General features: G+C 51.2%; 4 protein-coding genes across 4 annotated transcripts; 2 read left to right on the forward strand and 2 right to left on the reverse strand.

The window, feature by feature from the left end:
• Positions 1 to 1,816: 1,816 nt before the first annotated feature.
• GUITHDRAFT_68771 (hypothetical protein) lies at positions 1,817 to 8,081 on the forward strand (the record flags this gene model as incomplete). The annotated part of the gene is made up of 3 exons (XM_005835267.1): positions 1,817 to 2,317; positions 2,367 to 2,441; positions 2,493 to 8,081. 3 exons carry the CDS (start codon positions 1,817 to 1,819, stop codon positions 8,079 to 8,081), a joined length of 6,165 nt encoding a protein of 2,054 aa, XP_005835324.1.
• Positions 8,082 to 8,092: 11 nt separating this feature from the next.
• GUITHDRAFT_151864 (hypothetical protein) lies at positions 8,093 to 9,592 on the reverse strand. The gene is made up of 10 exons (XM_005835268.1): positions 9,540 to 9,592; positions 9,443 to 9,490; positions 9,323 to 9,367; positions 9,051 to 9,272; positions 8,969 to 9,001; positions 8,861 to 8,923; positions 8,747 to 8,812; positions 8,636 to 8,701; positions 8,507 to 8,593; positions 8,093 to 8,414 (listed from the first exon to the last, which is right to left on the reverse strand). Exons 1-10 carry the CDS (start codon positions 9,573 to 9,575, stop codon positions 8,178 to 8,180), a joined length of 903 nt encoding a protein of 300 aa, XP_005835325.1. The 5' UTR covers positions 9,576 to 9,592; the 3' UTR covers positions 8,093 to 8,177.
• A 1,109-nt stretch (positions 9,593 to 10,701) lies between these two features.
• Positions 10,702 to 11,499, forward strand: GUITHDRAFT_136855 (hypothetical protein; the record flags this gene model as incomplete). Its single annotated transcript, XM_005835269.1, has 1 exon — positions 10,702 to 11,499. The coding sequence occupies one exon, from the start codon at positions 10,702 to 10,704 to the stop codon at positions 11,497 to 11,499; it is 798 nt and encodes a 265-aa protein (XP_005835326.1).
• Positions 11,500 to 12,064: 565 nt separating this feature from the next.
• GUITHDRAFT_46856 (hypothetical protein) lies at positions 12,065 to 12,865 on the reverse strand (the record flags this gene model as incomplete). The annotated part of the gene is made up of 2 exons (XM_005835270.1): positions 12,065 to 12,186; positions 12,241 to 12,865. Coding segments are annotated over 2 exons (747 nt in total), but the record flags the coding sequence as incomplete, so codon positions are not given.
• Positions 12,866 to 19,185: the final 6,320 nt, after the last annotated feature.

Here is a 19,185-nt window from a genome sequence, read left to right on the forward strand (position 1 = left end):
GTGGCCTCGGCAATCATTATCGTCGTGGCGCCTGCCGTGCCGCACGGCACCCGGCAGGCAGCAGCATATTGATGATAGTTTCCCGTAAGGGTCTGAGAGTCTGAGTCTGCCTGTCACGCCGGGGACTCTCTCAACCGCAACTCAGTTCTATGCTGATCGTATCCGATCATCGGCGGTTTTGAGTTCCCCGATTAATTTCAGGGCCGATCGGCCGGTTCGAAGCTGCCTGGCTACCACCGTTGATTTACTTCCGATTACGCTGCCCATGCATCGGAATGGCTTCAGCCTCGCAGCGATTGGCTCACAGTCAGGGCCTAAATCGGACGGTACAGGACGGGCCACCGCTGTAAGAAGCCCTCCAAGTGTACGAGAAGACTTTGAACTTCAATCGGACATCGGCGGCAAGGTCACTGGTCTCTTTACTCAAAGGCACCGGTAGTACGTGACGGTGTACCGGCGTACGGTTGTTGCCAGTATCACATTGGGCTGCGGTACTATATGTGGGGGGAAGAGGGTCCGCAGTGATGTACGGTGCTTCGAGACGGAAAATGGAGGGGTAGGGGTGGGTGTAAAAAGATGAACTATGGATTGTCCTCCTACTGATTTTTAACTTAACTTTGAGTAAAGATGGTAGCATTATCAGGTAGGGTGGGTACAAGGGGCTCTACCAAGAACCATGAAGTGATAGTAAAATATGAGTTACTTTATCTAGTAAAATAAGAGGGTACAAAAAAGTTGAAGTCAAGGGGTCCATAGTACCACCGTGCTCTATACAATGTCTTGGCGTAGTATTTTTGCCCCTTGGTTGCAAAGTAATCCATTTGCAGTATTCCTCTATTAATCTTAAATGCCATTCATTCCTTCTCTCCTCTATTCGTACGCCAACTTGAAATGACGCGGGGAAGCAAATCCCGGCTGCCGGCCGCTCGGCCTCCAGTACGGAGATGTAAAGGGGGTCACTAGTACCCCTAGTTTTATGCCTCTAAAACCACTCATTATCCCCCACGGGTGATACCTCCACCCCCAATTTTAGCGCTTTACAGTTGTTTCCGGGGCAGGTCATTCTGCTTCTGAGGTAGGGGCCAAATTATCACTGATGCATCGACCAGAGTCACGACTGATATCGAAAATCCCCAAATTTTCCGTGGATTTTTCAGAAATTCTAGTCAAGTTTGGGGAGCCGCATCCCAACGTGCATGTAAGAAATATCCCATGCGGCAAATCAAAGGATTTACCTAGGATACCATCCTATACCATCCTTAGAACCTCTCCGTAGGGTATAGGGCAGCGGGATCGCATAAAGATTACCCCTACTTTTTACTGTAAATACCCCACCCCCTCTAGCTTTATATCCCCCCTCCTCTTTCCCGCCCTCAACAAACCCGCGGCTTCCCTGCCGCGAGGAGAGCATCAGTCCTTCTAGACCCTCTCCTCGCTCTCCCTCCCCTTCCCAGCCTCTCTCTCCTTGCTCAAGCAGGGAGTCTCCCCTGGTCTGTGGGTTTTCTTCCCTGGCTCCATGCTCTCTGCAACTCGAGTGCAGCTGGCTGCGGCCTTGGTGGCCGTGGCTGCAGCGTCAGTTTCGGCAGCCACAGGTCACCAGCTTCGGGATCCGGCCTTTGCCTTCCTCCCGCAATATGGACAACCTTCGCTCAGAGCATCTTCAATGACCTGTAAGGGCAAAATCTGCAAGAGTGGCGCTTCTGCGGTGAAGAGAATGAGGCCCCCCCTTCGTTCTCGGTTTGGTCCACTCTCAGGTGTGGTGTTAGATGGTTTGTCCGTGCAAAAACTGACCCGTTTGTTTCGTGTAGGACTGCACATGGTTGCAGTCGATACAACCCAAGAGGGAGCTCTTGCTGGAACGGACAAAATTGCTGAATACGTCAAGGCAAAAGGCGGCAATTACCCAATCAGGAAGATCCTAATCGCAAACAATGGCATGGCAGCAACTAAGTGCATTCTTTCCATTCGTCAGTGGGCTTACATGGAACTTGGCGATGAGAAGGCTATCAAGTTTGTTGCCATGGCAACACCGGAGGATCTCAATGCCAACGCAGAATTTATCAGGCTGGCTGACTCCTTCGTAGAAGTCCCGGGTGGGAGCAACAAGAACAATTATGCGAACGTTGACGTCATCGTCGACATCGCTGTCAGTCAGGGAGTTGATGCAGTCTGGCCTGGCTGGGGACATGCTTCTGAAAATCCTCGCTTGCCAAACACACTTGCCCAGAAGGGAATCAAGTTCATCGGACCGAAGGGTCCTGTTATGTACGCACTCGGTGACAAGATTGCAGCAAACATCCTTGCTCAGACTGCTGGAGTAAGTCCTGAACCATTTCTTGAAGTGAAGTCCTGACCTTTGAAACCAGGTCCCCAGTATCCCTTGGTCAGGATCGTTTGGGGGACCCAACGACGGCCCTCTCGTCGGTGAGCTCGATGACAAGGTAGATGCTACGGCTCCCACTTATGGGCTCAACTCTAACCTCCGTTTCTAGGGCACACTTGATGCGGAGGTCTTTCAGAAGGCCACTGTCAAGACTGTTGATGAAGCCCTGGCTGCAGCCAACAGAATCGGATATCCCGTTATGCTCAAGGCGTCAGAGGGTGGCGGTGGAAAGGGTATTCGTATGTCTGCTAACGATGAAGAGCTCCGCTCCAACTTCGTCCAGGTTCAGAATGAGGTTCCAGGATCTCCAATGTTCATGATGCAACTGTGCAAGAATGCCCGTCACTTGGAAGTCCAGATTGTGGGAGACGAGCATGGAAACGCTGTTGCTCTGAATGGCCGCGATTGCTCAACCCAAAGGCGCTTCCAGAAAATTTTCGAGGAGGGCCCACCAACCATTGCAAAAGCTAATACCTTTCGTGAAATGGAGAAGGCTGCAATGCGCTTGACTCAATCCATTGGTTACAACGGTGCGGGAACGGTCGAGTACTTGTACAACGCCGAATCCGACAAGTTCTTCTTCTTGGAGTTGAACCCTCGTCTTCAGGTAGAGCATCCTGTCACTGAGGGGATCACTGGAGTCAATCTTCCTGCCACTCAGCTTCAGGTAGCTATGGGAATCCCATTGTACCGTATGCCCCAGGTTCGTCGTTTCTTCGGAAAGAAATCTGATGGAACCGAAGCCATCGATTTTCAGAACGAGGAATACACACCCATCACCAAGCACGTTATTGCTGCTCGTATCACTGCCGAGAACCCTGATGAAGGCTTCAAGCCAACCTCTGGAAGGATTGATCGAGTCAAGTTCCAATCCAGCGAGAAAGTTTGGGGATATTTTTCTGTTGGAAACAACGGTGGTATCCATGAATATGCTGATTCTCAGTTTGGTCATCTTTTTGCAAGCGGAGACAACCGTGAAGCAGCTCGCAAATCTTTGGTCTTGGCGTTGAAAGAGATTGATGTCAGGGGAGAAATTCGCAATCCAGTTGAGTACTTGACCAAGCTTCTTGAAACTGATGACTTTAAGTCAAACAAGATTGATACTTCCTGGTTGGACGGAATCATCAAGAACAAGTCTGTAACAACTAAGGCTGACACTGCTACCGTTGTGCTGGGAGCTGCAATCTATCGTGCTCATCAGTACGTCAAGAAGGAGTTCGTTAGTTTTGAGGAGAGTTTGAAGAAAGGGCAAACAAGTGTCAGTGACATTTCCAGCATCAACTCGTTCTCAACCGAAATTACCTATCAAGGTGTGAAGTATCCTTTCAAGGTCAACCGTGCTAGTCCAGACAGGTTCAGCTTGACGTTGCCCAGCGGAGACACTACGAACATCAAATTCCGTGAACAAGCAGACGGCAGCCTTCTTTGCTCTTTTGGTGGAGTTGTGCGCAAGGTTTATGGTCAAGAGGAGCCTCTTGGACTTCGCATGGTCATTGATGGCTCTACAATCATGATCCCCAACGTCTTTGATCCATCGGAACTTCGCTCAGACGTGACTGGCAAGGTCGTCCGTTACCTTCACGAAGACGGTGCTGCAGTGGAAGCTGGAGTACCCTATGTGGAATGTGAAGCTATGAAGATGATCATGCAACTCAGAACAACCGAAGCAGGCAACATCAAGCACGAACTGCAGGCTGGTTCCATCATCTCAGCAGGCGACTTGATTGCATCCCTCGACCTCAAAGACCCCTCCAAGGTTGCTAAGATTGAACTCTTTGAGGGTGACTTGAACGTGGAATCTGGCCCTAGCGATCAGTCCCCAATGCACCTTCTTGAACTTATTCTCGCTGGATATCCCGGTGAGGTTGAAACCCAGCTTTCAAAGGCTCTCCTGGATGTCGATGCTGACACTGCAAATGAACGTGTTGTAAGCCTGTTGCAGAGGTATCTTGCTGTTGAAGACCTCTTCAAAGGAAAACCACTTGATCTCGCGGTGCTTGATCTGATCAACTCAAACAAGGATAACACCCGCCCAGTGATTGATGCGGTGCAAGCTCACAGCGCTCTGAAGAGCAGGAATACCCTTGTTCTGGCAATCTTGAGAAACATGGCTGGATTTGTTGACCGATTCCCAGGATACAAAGTCAGCGATGGGGTCAACACCGTCTTGGAGCGATTGGCAGCTTTGACCGGCACTGAATATGGTGAAGTGGCTCTTACAGCCTCAGCCATTCTCAACGAGTTCAAGGTGCCAGACTTCAATGCCAGGATTGAGGAGCTCAAGACTTTGATCATGTCTGATTCTCCAGATGTTGTCAGCAAGTCCCGCAAGCTTTCCTTGGCCGTCGATTTCTTGACGCAGCTCTTTGACCATCCTGAGGAGGCTGTGAGGAAGGCTGCTCTCGAAGTCTATGTTCGTCGTACCTACCGTGCTCATGTCATCCAGGATGTCAAAATTTCTGACAAGAATGGAGTTTCTACGATCAAATGGAAATTCACCCTTCAGGACCTTCCTGCCAGTGAGGCTCCTATTCGTCATGGCATGCTCATGGTCTTGCAGTCGGCCAAGGACGTTCCTGCTGCGCTACCAGCTGCTCTCCAAGAGTTCAAGGACAACGGTGCAACTGCTAGCCCCTCGGAGGCGCTGAACACTTTTCACATTGCCTTCAAGGCCAATGAAGTCATCACCAACGATGATCAATTCATCGCTGAGGCTGAGCGTGTGCTAAGAGAGAACAAGTCCACTTTCCGTGCACTGGGTGTTCGCCATGTGAACTACATTGTGCCTCAGATCCCCAAGGCTCCAAGATACTTCACTTTCTTGGAGTGCCATGACTTCTCCGAGGAGCCTTTGAGAAGAGACATGCGTGCTTCATTCCCTTACATCCTTGAGTTGACTCGCTTGCAAGGAAACTATGACCTCACTCGCATCCCTGCTCTTGGCAGGAATGCTCAGCTTTGGATTGGAACTGAGAAACCCGATGACAACGTCGTCGTGACTCGTCCTCGTCCTCAGACCATCTTTCTCCGCGCCTTGTCTCACAGTGTAGACACAGACACCAACTCTGGAGCTGAGAGATTGATGCTGGCTGCCATGGACGAGTTGGACCGTGCCCTCCTTCACCCGCTCGTCACCGGTCAACAGAGAATGAAGACTCCCTACCCTGTGCAGTATGGAGCAGCTTCAACTCGCATCTTCCTCCACGTCTTGAACGAATACGAGGCTGACACCCAATCCGTTATCAAGGGCTTCAAGAGCATCTTGGACAATCTGCTGGCCAAGCACTCGACCCGTCTCCTTCAGTTGAGAGTTGATGAGATCGAAGTGAAGGCAAGGATCAGCTACGTCGTCGATGGACGCAAGCACATCCAACCGATCAGACTTGTTGCTTCGTCTACTTCGGGTGACTGGCTCAAGACGGACGCATACCTTGAGTATCCTGATCCCGTTACTGGAGTTACGAAGCAGTTCCGCTCTCTGGAGGAAGCCCAAGCTGGAGTTATGCAGATCTCTCCCTACCCAACTTCTAATACCGTCCAGATGAAGCGTGCTACTGCTAGAAGAGTCGGTTCTACCTACGCGTTCGACTTCTTGGGTCTCTTTGAAGTCGGACTTATCCAACAATGGGGCAAGAGGCCCGATCTTCAGATGCCTCCGTCCGGCAGCTTGTTCGAGGCCAAAGAGCTTGTTCTTGGAGCTGATGGTGAGCTCCAGCAACAGGTTCGTCCTGTTGGATCCAACAAGATTGGAATGCTCGCATGGGTTTGCAAGATGAAGACGCCCGAATATCCCAACGGCAGAGAGGTGGTGCTCATTGCTAACGACGTCACTGTTCAGAGTGGATCATTTGGAGTGGAAGAAGATCAGTTCTACTTTAAAGCATCCGAGTACGCGCGCAAGCGAGGTCTTCCAAGGCTCTACATCGCTTGCAACTCAGGAGCTAGGATCGGATTGGTAGAGGAGCTCAAGCCCAAGTTCAAGGTTGCATGGAATGATGACAAGGACACAACCAAGGGCTTCAAGTACCTCTATCTCACCGAAGATGACTACAAGGCCCTGCCCGAGGGAACTGTCCAGGCTACCAAGACTTCCGGACCTTCTGGCGAGGTGAGGTATGCCCTTGATACCATCGTGGGCACCAACCACGGCATTGGTGTCGAGAACTTGAGAGGATCTGGCATGATTGCTGGAGAAACCAGCCGAGCCTACGACGAGACTTTCACCCTCAGCTATGTCACTGGCAGGTCTGTTGGAATCGGCGCATACATCGTTCGCCTTGGACAGCGTATCATTCAAATGGTTGATGGTCCAATGATCTTGACCGGCTACAGTGCGTTGAACAAGCTCCTCGGAAAGGATGTGTACACCTCCCAGGATCAGCTTGGTGGACCACAGGTCATGTTTCCCAACGGAGTGACGCATCAGGTTGTCGGAAACGATCAGGAAGGTGTCAAGGCTATGCTGGATTGGTTGTCCTTCGTGCCAGAGACCAAGTTCTCTGTTCCTCCTATCCTCCCCGTGTCTGATCCAGTTGAGCGAGAGATCGAATTCGTTCCTACCAAGACTCCTTACGATCCCCGACACATGCTTGCCGGCTACAACAAGGCTGATGGAAGCTGGGTGAGCGGATTCTTCGACAAGGACACCTTCAAGGAGTACTTGGCAGGGTGGGGCAAGTCAGTGGTGACTGGCCGTGCTCGTCTTGGAGGCATCCCAATGGGAGTGATCGCTGTTGAGACAAGATTGGTCGATCGTCGCATCCCCGCAGATCCTGCTAACCCTGAGTCCAGAGAATCCATTGAGCCGCAAGCCGGCCAAGTGTGGTTCCCAGACTCGGCCTACAAGACAGCTCAGGCCATCGAAGACTTCAACAGGGGAGAGAACCTTCCTCTTATCATCTTCGCCAACTGGAGAGGATTCTCCGGTGGTACCAGGGACATGTATAACGAGATCTTGAAGTTCGGATCCATGATCGTCGACGGCCTTCGCACCTACAAGCACCCTGTCTTCGTCTACCTCCCTCCCAACGGTGAACTTCGTGGAGGCGCCTGGGTTGTGGTGGATCCTACCATCAATGAGGAGATGATGGAGATGTATGCTGACGTACAGTCTCGCGGCGGTATCCTCGAGCCTCCTGGCATCTGCGAGGTCAAGTACAGGGCCCCCGACCAGATCAAGACTATGCACAGGTTGGACCCTGAGCTGCAGGAGCTCGACGCTAAGCTGGACAAGGCCACGGCCGAGGAGGCAGCACAGATTAAGGAACAGATCAAGAAGCGCGAGAACACGTTGATGCCGCTCTACTTGCAGATCGCTCACGAGTTTGCGGATCTTCACGATCGTGCCGGACGCATGAAGGCCAAGGGCGTGATCCGTGATGCTCTCTCATGGAAGAAGTCGCGAGAGTACTTCTACTGGCGCGTGCAGCGAAGGCTGGCAGAGATGAAGTTGCGCAAGGCGATGATGCACGCGAACCCACACATGACCTTCTCCGAGGTGACTGCCAAGATGCAGAGCATGGTGACCTGCGACTGGGACGACGACCGTGCCGTCCTCCAGTGGTTCACAGCCGAGCAGGACTCGATCAACAAGACGGTTGCTCATATGCGGGCTGATGGAATCGCTTCTGCTGTCGAGGAGATGCTGGCGAAACTTTCTCCGGATGATCGCGCTAACATCGTGAGCAAGCTGAGATAAATGCAGAGAGATGGTTGAGATTCGATTTAATAAAACGAGTGGAAAGAAACACCTCGGCTGACATTAAACGCATTATGACCGGCTCATGGACTCGGTTTACTTCTTCTTGGGGTGGTAGACGATGTTTCCTCCTCCCTTCTCCTCAACAGTGATGACATCGGGACAGGCCTTGATGAACTCGTTGAGCTTCTTGAACCCGAGCTTCATGTACGTGTCCTTGAGCGGAGTCTTCACCGCCTTCGCCCACTCGTTGGGGAAGTCAGACCCCTTGATGCCGCTCGAGTGACCCGCCAGCACGTTCTTGAGCTTCGTCTTCACGTCCGCTGGGACATCCTACGAAAGAATTAGCCGGGGGCGAGAGGCGCGAGAGGAGCACTAGGATGACGAGCAGAAAGGAGAGGGCTGGGAGGAGGGGGAGGGACGACCTTGCTTCCAGGAGTCTTGGGGGTGCCTGCACTGGCGGCTTCTTTCTTGTTGGCCGGCGTGCTTGGGTTCGTCTTGGCAGGAGTTTTCTGCACGAGGAGGTGAGGGACGTTGGCTGAGACTCAAGTCACCTGCTGCTTGGAAGGCGCTTCCTTGGTCTCTGGGGCATTTCTCTTTTGACCAGCGTTTGACTGCTTCTGCAAGCCAGGTTACAAGACAACACATTGCGGACGGGAACTAACAGGCTTGGGCTTCTCCTCCTCTTCCTCTTCCTCTTCCTCTTCCTCCTCCTCTTCGCCTTCGCCGTCCTGTAAAGCACCACTCAGGATTCTTGATGCTAACCAGCAACATCTCACATCGTCCATTTCCTCATCCTCCTCTCCATCATCGTCCTCGTCCTCGTCGTCCTCATCGTCGTCCTGCACACATCGCTCACAGACAACCCGACAAGCAAGCTGCCTCACCTGACCCTTTCCCATTCCCTTCATGGCAGCCTTCTGAGCAAGGGTCAGAGGATAGGCCGGGAGCAGCAGCCCAGCAGCTTACAGCATCGAAGTCATCGTCCTCATCCTCCTCCTCGTCTGACATGCCTCCCATGCCGTCCATACCCTCCTCATTGTCCATCATGTTGCCAGCCAGGTGAATCTCGTTCTGTCCGCTGGTGATGAACTCGATCTGACCCTCTTCGAACATGAGCTCCATCACGCAGTGCTCCATCTTCTCGGTTATCAAGGACGCGATCACGCACTCCTTTCCTGCTACTTTGACCTGCCAGGAAGAGGAATCAGCAGAGCAGCACACAGACCCTCTCGTCTCACCTTCAACACAGTCTTCCCCTGCTTCACATTCTCCCCGAGAGAGCACTGCGACGTGTCAGAGCCCTCCTCCTCTCCTCCTCCCCTCCTCCCCTCCTCCCGAGAAGCATCGTAATCAGGCACCTGAGTCAGCCTCAAGGTGTGGTTGTCCGGGATCTCCACAGGGAAGGGCTGCAACAAGCATGTGAGACTAGAAGAAAGGTAATAGCAGAAGCTTCACCTTTGACGGTTTTATGCACGCAGACCAGAATTTCATCTTGACTGACAAGGACTGGCAGCGTTTAGGTCAGTCAATCGAAGGAGAGGGAGGAAGGGAGGGAGGAAAAGGGGGCCTTAAGCTCCAAACCTTCCTCTGCATGTTCTTCTGCCTTGCTCAATCATCTCCTATCGCTCACCTCGCACCCTCTCCACTTCTGCTCCATCTGGCCCCGCAAAAATTCCCGGAGATCCTGTTCTGCCCCATTTTTGACTCTCAAGCTACTTTGCCTTCTTGGACCCCCCCTTCCTCGCCCTTCACTCATGCTCCCTATTCCATCATCCTTCCTTAGTATTCAGATTCTAGACCTTGCTCCTCCTCCTCCTCCTCCTCTCCTCATTTCCACATATCTCGCTCAGTTTTCACCTTCGTCCCAGTCCTCAACTACTTGCGGACTCAAGTCACCCTGACGTCAACTCACTCTAATCCTCTCTCCGCGTCCTTTCTCACCTCCTCCATCCTCTTCTCTCCTCCTTCCTCCTCCTCCCCTCCCTCCCATCGCTGCCATTGCTTCCGCTCCTGCATGATCCGCACGAGCTCAGAAGCTCTACGACCTGCCAGTACCAAACACAGGTATTTAACATATATATATTCTTACAATATTATATGGTTTCGTAAAAGTTTATTGGAAGTGAACCATGGTAGTGTAGAGATGTTAGATTGTACCTATTTATAAAATAATATTTTAGATTTCGGAGAAAATCTGTAGTGAGAATCACAGAATATTCTTCTTGATTACCATATATTTTAAATATATTTTACTTTCTATGTCACTTGAGCTTTTGTACCTCACAAGTCTATTGTAAACTCTGTTGGTGGTACTGTGCAACTTGTACCATAACTAAAACCAATTTAAACCGCTCCTGTCACGTGCAGTGCTCTGGTACTGAAGTAACTAAAATTAAGAGGTCTGGAAAAGATCCGACCGACTACTTTTAAGGCAATCGGGTTAAAACTACTTGAAGGCCGGGCCCTCCTGACAGGCCCGCCTCAGTCGGAGAAGATTCAAATCTTACTCAAATCTGCTCGATTTGAATGTTTGTACCAAGATGCCTCGTCCCACCCGGTCCTTTCCCTGACTCCGTGTGGGGATGGCATGCAGGGGTACTGACCCAGGGATCCGAAGATGGCTGCTGTACCTTCGCAAGACGCCACCTCCTCACTTTACTCTCTCCTCCTCCTCCCTTCTAGCCCCCCCTTGCCCCCCCCCAGCTTCTCTCTCCTCGACAGAGGGGAAGAGGCTGTGGAGGAGACAGCAGGGGAGATTTGGAAGGAGTTTGCAGGAGAGACTGTATGTGAGAAAGGTGAACGTCAGCCTGAGCCTGCAGGCAAGAAGAAGAAACGCAGAAACAGAAAGAAGAATCGAAAGGTCGAGATAGAGTTATCCGGACCAGCGCTCGAAAACCTGCAATATCAGGCGAGCAGAGCGAACTGCTTCTATCCAAAGGGGAGCGAGTGGGAGGGAGAGCCCGACGTTGAAAGGTTCTTGAATGAGGTTGCTCAGGGTCTCCACCAGTTGGATCCGGTTCCGAAGCCAAGTCGTAATTTTGAGGATCTATGGAAGGAGGTGAAGGCGGAGCTACAGCTGCCGTCAGATTGCAACCCCACCAATATTGAAGAGATCGAGGATGAGCGGGCTATGCTGCTCCACATCAAAAAGGCTCAACAGGAATTCATGCCTTATCTAGACATGTTCATACAATCTACTGCATCCTTTTGCGGAGAGGGGAATACCCCAGAAGAGTATTTGGAGTTTTTTGATGAGTTGTTCAGACCACAAAGCATTGGCTACCTTAACCACAACGGTGGGGCAAGCGATGAAGTCGACGAGGAAGCGCATTCCCAGATGGCGATGTACTATGTGATAAGGAGCTCAGGGTTCAGAAAAAGGGTTCGAGAGATGTGTCTGGCAGGATTGATATAGACGGCTCAGCAGTTCCAAGGCACCTCGGGCAGTTGCAACCCACAAAGCTGGGATGAGGAATGAGGAGCTGGAGCGTGACGGCCGGGCTGTACTTCACTGTGGGCAGCCATCATGATATGGCCATGGATGCAGTAGCCTGTAGTGCAATAAATGACGCTAAAAGTTGCAACTTGAGACGAAGTCTCGTTGATTTGTTTCAAGTTCAACCCTACAGAGACTCGGATGATGAGTCACTGTCACGACTGTGCAGCTGAGGGAAAGAGAGCTTCAAGCTCCTTCTTAACCCTCTTCACTTGGAGGGCTTCAGTCCCAGACCTCCGTCCTCGATGCTGCACCTGAGATCATCGTCGTCAAGCGACAGGAAGGTCTTGCCGTCCACCCCGTTGCTCTCGATCGCAAGTGCAGCCTCCATGAAGGAGCACTTGCGGAAGATGGCGCTGACCTCCTGGACCGTCAGCTGCTCGACGCTGCCCGTAGCTGGACGTCTGTTCGTCTCGCTCCTCTGCCTCGCTATCTCAGCAAACGCTGCCGCAAGCTCATCGTGAAACTCCTTGGCATCAGCCTGACGGTCCTCTTGCTTCTTCTCTAGCGCCTTTCGCACCACCAGCTGGAAGGGAGCAGGGGCAGCATCTGCTGGCAGCTCGGGGACAGGCTTGCTGAGGATCGCGGTGAAGATCCTCGACTCGTCTGCCTTGGTCAGGCGCTGCTTGGAGAAGGAGCGCGACCTCTGGCCGTCCTCACCCAGCGAAGGAGGTTGGAAGGGAGTGTTGCCGGCGACGATCTCGTAGCAGATGATACCCATGGCCCACACGTCGCTCCGCAGGTCGACGGCGCTCGTGATGCCCTCAAGCTGCTCGGGACTCATGTACATGGCGGTGCCGATGACGCTCTTGGCGGAGGTGACGGTCATGTTGGCGTTGAGCTCCTTGGAGAGCCCGAAGTCGACGATGACGATGTTGCCGGTGACATCATCGATCATCAGGTTGCTGGGCTTCAGGTCTCTGTGCGCGATCTTGTGGCTGTGGACGGCGGACATGCCGTCAGCAAACTGCAACATGATCGTCTTGGCGTCTTGGAGGGAGACGATCCCCTTGTGCTGCAGCCAGAGGTCAAGCGACACGCCTTGCACCAGCTCCATCAGGATGATGAGCCGCTTGTCGAGATAGCTGCTGCCCAAGAAGCGAACGATGTTGGGATGCTTGACAGACACAAGCTTCTCCAGGATGACGGCTTCACGGTCCTTGCGACTTTCGTTGGAGTTGTTGCAGATCTTGAGAGCATACTTGTCATCTGATCCCTCCTTGCTCGCCACGTAGACTGTTCCCATCCCGCCGGATCCTGCAGTCGACAGGACCATGTACGATTCATTGTTGCTCAACGTGATACGTTGCGGCAGGTTACGAAGATTTCTGATCGCTGCTCGACCGCTCAGGCACTCTTGCACGATATTAGCGACCTGCGACTTGGTGACTGCTTTGTCGGCCTTGATCTTGACATCTTGAATCTGATCCGCCACCTCTCTCACTTGAGTTTGGACCGCCTCCAAGGAAGACAGCAGCTCGTCGACCGTGGAGTCAGAGAGCTTCTCGTCAGCGATGCGTTGAATCTGTTGAGTCAAGGTTTGCTTGTGGTGCTTGACGAACAGACCTGCAAGAGTCTCTAGCGACGACTTGACGCAGGTCCATCGCTGCTTGTAGTCTTCATCTTCGAGCTCCTGCAGGTGAAGGATGGAGGAATGCGCCAGCTCGTTTCGCTCCTTGCGTAAACCCTCAACGGCTGCAACACCCTCCTTCTCCTTGATGTAGCCAGGATTGAAAATGAGCAGCGAGGACAAGAGGGTCATATCCCAGCTGTCGATGGCTCCACTTCTCAGCTTGTTCATCATCGTCTTCCCGAGCTTACGCTGAGAATAATCATCCATCCGCTTCGCCATCTCCATGCCGGCTCCCTCGCTCCAGCTGGTCTTGCTTGTGCTGGTGTAGCAGGCCTGAACAACTTGCGCGAGGAGGTCTCGTCCTGACCCCAGCAAGAGCTTGCAGAAGCGTTTGAAGTTGTCTTTCTTGCCGCTCGTCTCAGGCTTAGCTTGCAGTGGAACAGCCTGACAGACGCTTTCGTTTTGCTCGCTCGACATCTCGATTGTAGCTCCACCTCGCCCTTCTTGGCGTCTTTGGCAATCTTTGACTTGGCTAGACGCAACAATCACGCGGACTCGCTCTCCTTCTGCAAGGATCGGACGGAAACTATTCTCAATGTTACATCTGTCAATGCTCACCTTGCTGCCTTGACCGTTGACGTGAACAGCGTTCACATTGCACAACTTGATAGATGAATGTTTGATCTCGGTGTTGCTTTGATTCAGAATCAAACCACATCCGCACTTGAGAATTGAGCATCCATCAACCGACCCATCGACTCCGGTGCATTCGATGGCAGCAACATCGCAGGACTCGATCGTCGTGTTCTTGATCATAAACTTCTTCTGCATGTTGTTCAAGACGAGACCATGTCGCTTGCAAGGTCCAATCTTGCAGTCAAGTATCTCCAAGTGCTCCACCTTGTTGTTCCTTCGGACGCTGACTGCAGTTCCCCTGGTGCAAGTTAAGCTCACGCCAGTCATCTTCAAAGAGCCGGAAGACAACAAAATGGCGCCGATGCGATCATGTTCTGACTGGTCGATGAGCTCACAGGTCATAGACAAGTTGAGACAGCTCAGCTCTACTCCTTCTGCAGCTACTCTGATCGCGTTCGCCTCATTGCAGTAAATGGAACATTTGGTATCAGGGGCCTCTCCGGTGATTATGCAAGCATGATCGATTGTGACAGTGCTTCTAAAGACTTCTGTGTAGGAGGTTTGCTTGACGACGATCTTGTCTTCCTCTCTCAAGCTTCGAATCCCCAGCATGAAACTGGCAAACTCAACCCTCGTCTCCCTGGACTGCTTCGCTTTCTTAACTAGCTGAGCGAGCTTGACTTTCCGATCCCCACCTTCAATGAGAACGGGAGTGCCTGAGGGACCTGTTGGTCCGACAACCTGACCCCTCACCCACTTGTTGGTCACTTTGTCCAGCACCTCAACAGTCTTGGAGATCAGCACACAGGAAGGGGTGAAAGGAGGAGGAGAAGGACGCAGATTGATCTTGATCACACTTTCAGACCAACAGCAGACCACGGGGTAGAGGTCGCAACTTGCATCATGATCCTCCACCCAAGGAACTCTCGCAGCCTCTGTGCCGTTGACCGTGAAGAAGACTGTCTTCGACCCGTCGTCACTGAAATGAATCCCACATCCCATTCTCTCTCCTGCCGACAGCCACTTGAACAATCCCAGGTCTGTCTGCCCGTTGAGGACGCGAAGGAATCCTAGCTCGCTCATCCCTACGCTCCTACCGGTGTCACCAACAACCTTACCAGCGACATGCGAAGCGTCTGAGACGCCGATGACGATGTTGCCGTAGGTGTTGGCTGGTTGCCGAGTGACAAGCGTGATCTCAAAATAAGGATGAAGGCGATCGAGCGTCTGTCTCGCCCTCACGTGTCCTACTCTCGTGTGATGCTCATCAGCCACCTTCTCGCCCTGGAAGGAAATGCCTTGAGATGTGAACTTGACAAACTTGGCGTCTGCAAACTGAGCATCTTGAGGAGGACGTTTGAAAGCAGCCAATTCCTGTGCAGTGACAACCTCCAGGTCACCTGTGACTCCTTTCCAAGACGACTGCTCCGGGAAGTCAACGAACACGATCCCATCTTTCAGCTTCGAGACCACCCCGATGCTCCACGAATGCACTTCTCCCCATCCGCTGCTGGGGCTGTCGATGCCAGCTTTGATCTTCACGTAGTCACCCAACTTGATCGACTTGGTATCGACCAACAAGACCATCCCAGACCCGTTGATGTCGCTGTACTGAATCTTGTGACTGTTGTCCGTACAGAAACATTTCACTCCGCCTGCGTTCTCGAGCTCTGCCTTCCACTTTGCATTCTCTTTTGCGAGAACTCCAACCTTTGAAGCATATTCGGACCGCGACGATTGTTGCTTGAGGTAGCGCTCAAGGCGAGCCAAGAACCCTTCTTGCTGCCCTGCTAACGCTTTTCCCGGCACTTCCTTACCTTGAATCTTCTCTTGTCCTTCTTTTTCTTTCGGCTTCGAGTCATCTGTTGATTTCTTGCTTTTCTCCTCTTTTTCTCTCTGCTCGGCTTTCTTCTTGCATTGGCAACATCCGTACTGCCAACTGCATCGTCAAGAGGTCTTGCCATCCTCCCCTTGCGCACCTTGACATAATGGCTCCATCCCGCTATCTTCGCACACTGAAAGAGCCTGTCAGTCTTGAAGCACAGCGAACGAGTGCCGTATGTCTTGGTTCCTCACATTCTGAGTTTACCATACAAACAGATCAGCAAAGCTATCGAATGTCGTGAGAAGATGCTTACGCAGCACTGCAAGAATCAACAGATGCCAACGAGAAGATGCAGGAGGTTTAAACGTTCGTGAGTGATTGCGCATGCATGTATCATGACACTCACTTTCTGTGAGCAAGGATACACGCCGATATGCAATCCCACGTGTCGGAACAAACGATCAAGATCGATTCAGTAACAATCAAATCTTAGGGGAGTGTGTTGTCATTCTTACGTTCTATCGCGACACCACAGCCAATAAGGAAAAATTGTAGAGATAATGTTCAGACACAGGCTGAAAGCAACTTCAAGTCACTTACTCCCTGCATTCGAGAATTGTTAGCAAAATACAAATCATCCTCCAAAACATCATTATGCTACTTACAATCTGTCGAAGTGTTGTACAGATTGAAGTTTATGAGAGCATGTCAGCAAATCATATGTAAAGTGCTACATGGTTGCAACACACTTACCCACTTGAAACAGATTAAGACATCACAAGGAATGCGTCCCCATAATCAGTGGAGGAAGCAGATAAAGAAAAAATTTAGAAACGCGCGATCTGATTGTACCCAGTACTCACTGCCTAATCGTCATGAACACGACCTCAATACCGTGATACAGCACCATGGTCAAAAGCAATGTCAGTCTGTGACCACGTGATGTTTTGAAAGACATCATACACATCTTGCCGAGTCCTTTGTGCAGGGTTCGATGTCGATCTGAGACAAGTGGAGTTAGCTGAATGAAAGGCGCCTAAGATTGAGGGCAGAGGAGAGAAGTGGGTGAGAGAGGAGGGTAACACTCACCCGGGACAGGAGAGGAGAGGAGGGAGAATGGAAGAGGCAGAAGGGCACAGAGGGAAGGTGGAAGGAGGGAGCAGGCAGGAGGAAGGAGGAAGGAGGAAGGAGGAAGGAGGAAGGAGGAAGGAGGAAGTAGAGGAGGGAGGAGGGAGGTATAGGAGCTATCCAATGCTTGCCTTGCAAACTTCGCACTCCCACATGTTTTATTTGCAGGCGGCAACCACGTTGTCATAAATAATTATTATTCCAGGTAGGAAATGTCCTCAGAATTGCTCATGAAAATTTGAATGTTGAAATAAAACATTTCAATTTCATGTACTGAGACTCGAAATATTATTGCAGGTGGGAAACCGTCCAGTCACGCCAGAAGTCCCGCCGGGCGACTCGGCGAACTTCGGAAAGCGGGCGCCCCGGGCCGCCGCCACACGGTGAGGGCCCGGTCGCCCGGGCGGCCCGGGCTCCCCGGGCCCGCCGGCCGCCCGGCCCGGCTGAACCAGTGGGCCGCCCCACCCGGCGCGCGACTGGGCAGGCGCAGTGCCCGGCGCCCCAGGCCCCCGCGGCCACTCAGTGATTTGAAGGGCCCCGGGTCGCCCGGGCTCCCCGGGCCCTCCGACAGTGCCGCACAGCGGCAGTGCCGCACCGTGTGCTCGGGTCTTGCAGGAGCCTTGCCGCTCAGGCTAGTATCATCGGATCGGATTGTGTCCGGCACGTCACGGTCCGATCCGAGGCCGAGCAAGAGGCTGAGGCCCTGAGTGACTTCTCGGTACATTCTGTAGGATTTTGGGCAGGTAGGCATATACGGTATCTTGTAGGGTAGTCCCTGGGAATCGAGGGGTGGTTTAGGGATTTCAGTTATTTGTACCAGGTAATTTGAGACCCTACGAAATTGATTTGAAATATTCACTAGAATAATTTTTATATGTCGATAACAGTACAAAATGAAAAATATTTTATTTTGCTGCCTCCTTGTCCTTTACCCCTTGCTTGATGCTTGGCATAGATGCAAACCATCTGCTGATGTGGACCATTGGATGAGAAGCAGTTGAGAGAGACAATGACACAGGTGAATCAGAAGCCCAACATGCATGTGTGCTGGAAGGCTTGCGACGGATGTGTGATTCGGAAGCTTACATATGTGCTTTGAGTTTTTCAATGAGAGTTTTCCTCCAAAGCCGACAACATAAGGTATCGCAGATATCTGGAAGCCATGCAGCCCAACGATTCTTGTGAGAGCATTCAAACAGATAATCTCCTTGTTTCACTTCCCTTGATACAACACTGCGCGCTGGAGAGTTCAGAGATACTCTGCAGAGATGACTAGCTTCTCAAGAGACTTTCAGATAGAATTCCAGCAAGAAAAGCATGCAGGCTTGATTTTGACATATATATTCCTGGATTCAATTGAATACTTGCTCTGTCGCAGAAAATTATTGTTGATGCAAAGCTTGACATCTGACTTGCAGCGAAAAGCAGCACACTTGCTGCTCAGATGCAGAGATGTTAAACCAAGCTTTATTTGAGAGGACACTCAACTTTGGTTTAGTAAACTATCATTAAAAGCTCGAATTCAATCTACCATATTGAGTGGAGGAGGTTATCTAACATATGGAAACACACTCTGACAATCTGATTATTTCGATCAGAAAGACACAAGTGTTGCATGAATCAGTATCGTAGACCATAAATTTTATAGAGGAACATCCGCTTAGCACCTGCCTAGAACATTTAAAATGAGGCTACCTACATCTGATTGATGGTACAATGCAGCTATGAGGAAAGCTTAACGCATTTGGGAAATTTCCTCAAATTTTTCCTGGCCTAAACTTTCTTCATTGTCACGAGTCTTTTCATACCAACTTCGAAGAAGCAACATCCTCTTCATACATTTACATGTGTCCATGCTTCTTCATACGTTTGCATGTGTCCATGTTAACTGTTGCAGGTTCTGACAGAAATCCTGTGTAAACCTGAGAATGTGCTTCATAGGGGTTGGGAAGGTAAATATGACTGGGCGGCTCATCTGTAGGAAAATCTTCAAGGCTATTCAAAACTTTCCAAACATGACTCAGTGAGGAGGATACTATTTATCCTAGATAACACATGACGACAACTCCTTGTGTTGTGTTGCTCCCGGCATGTAACATGCCAAAGCCCCATTGACGGTGAAATTCGCATCCTTGCTTGCCATGCAGTGTTGCTTGTAGAAAGAGATTGCTTGGGATCTCGAGAGACTCTGCTCAATCATCACAATCTCATGCTCTGTTGTAGGATGATGCCATTCCAATCATGAATCCTCTTTGGCTGCGGTGGGACGATTTCCACCCACCCCACTTAGATTTTGGGGTAAGCAGTACCGGTATGTTGTGACATTCTGTACGGGATTGGAAGTTCCTGGTAACAATATGTAAACATCATGTATGTGTTTATATATATAAAAATAAATAAAACGAAGATAATACAAATGTCTAACTGACTCATACAAGAATAG

This window comes from Guillardia theta (assembly GCF_000315625.1).
Source record: "Guillardia theta CCMP2712 unplaced genomic scaffold GUITHscaffold_22, whole genome shotgun sequence".
In the NCBI taxonomy this organism is placed as follows: domain Eukaryota; class Cryptophyceae; order Pyrenomonadales; family Geminigeraceae; genus Guillardia; species Guillardia theta.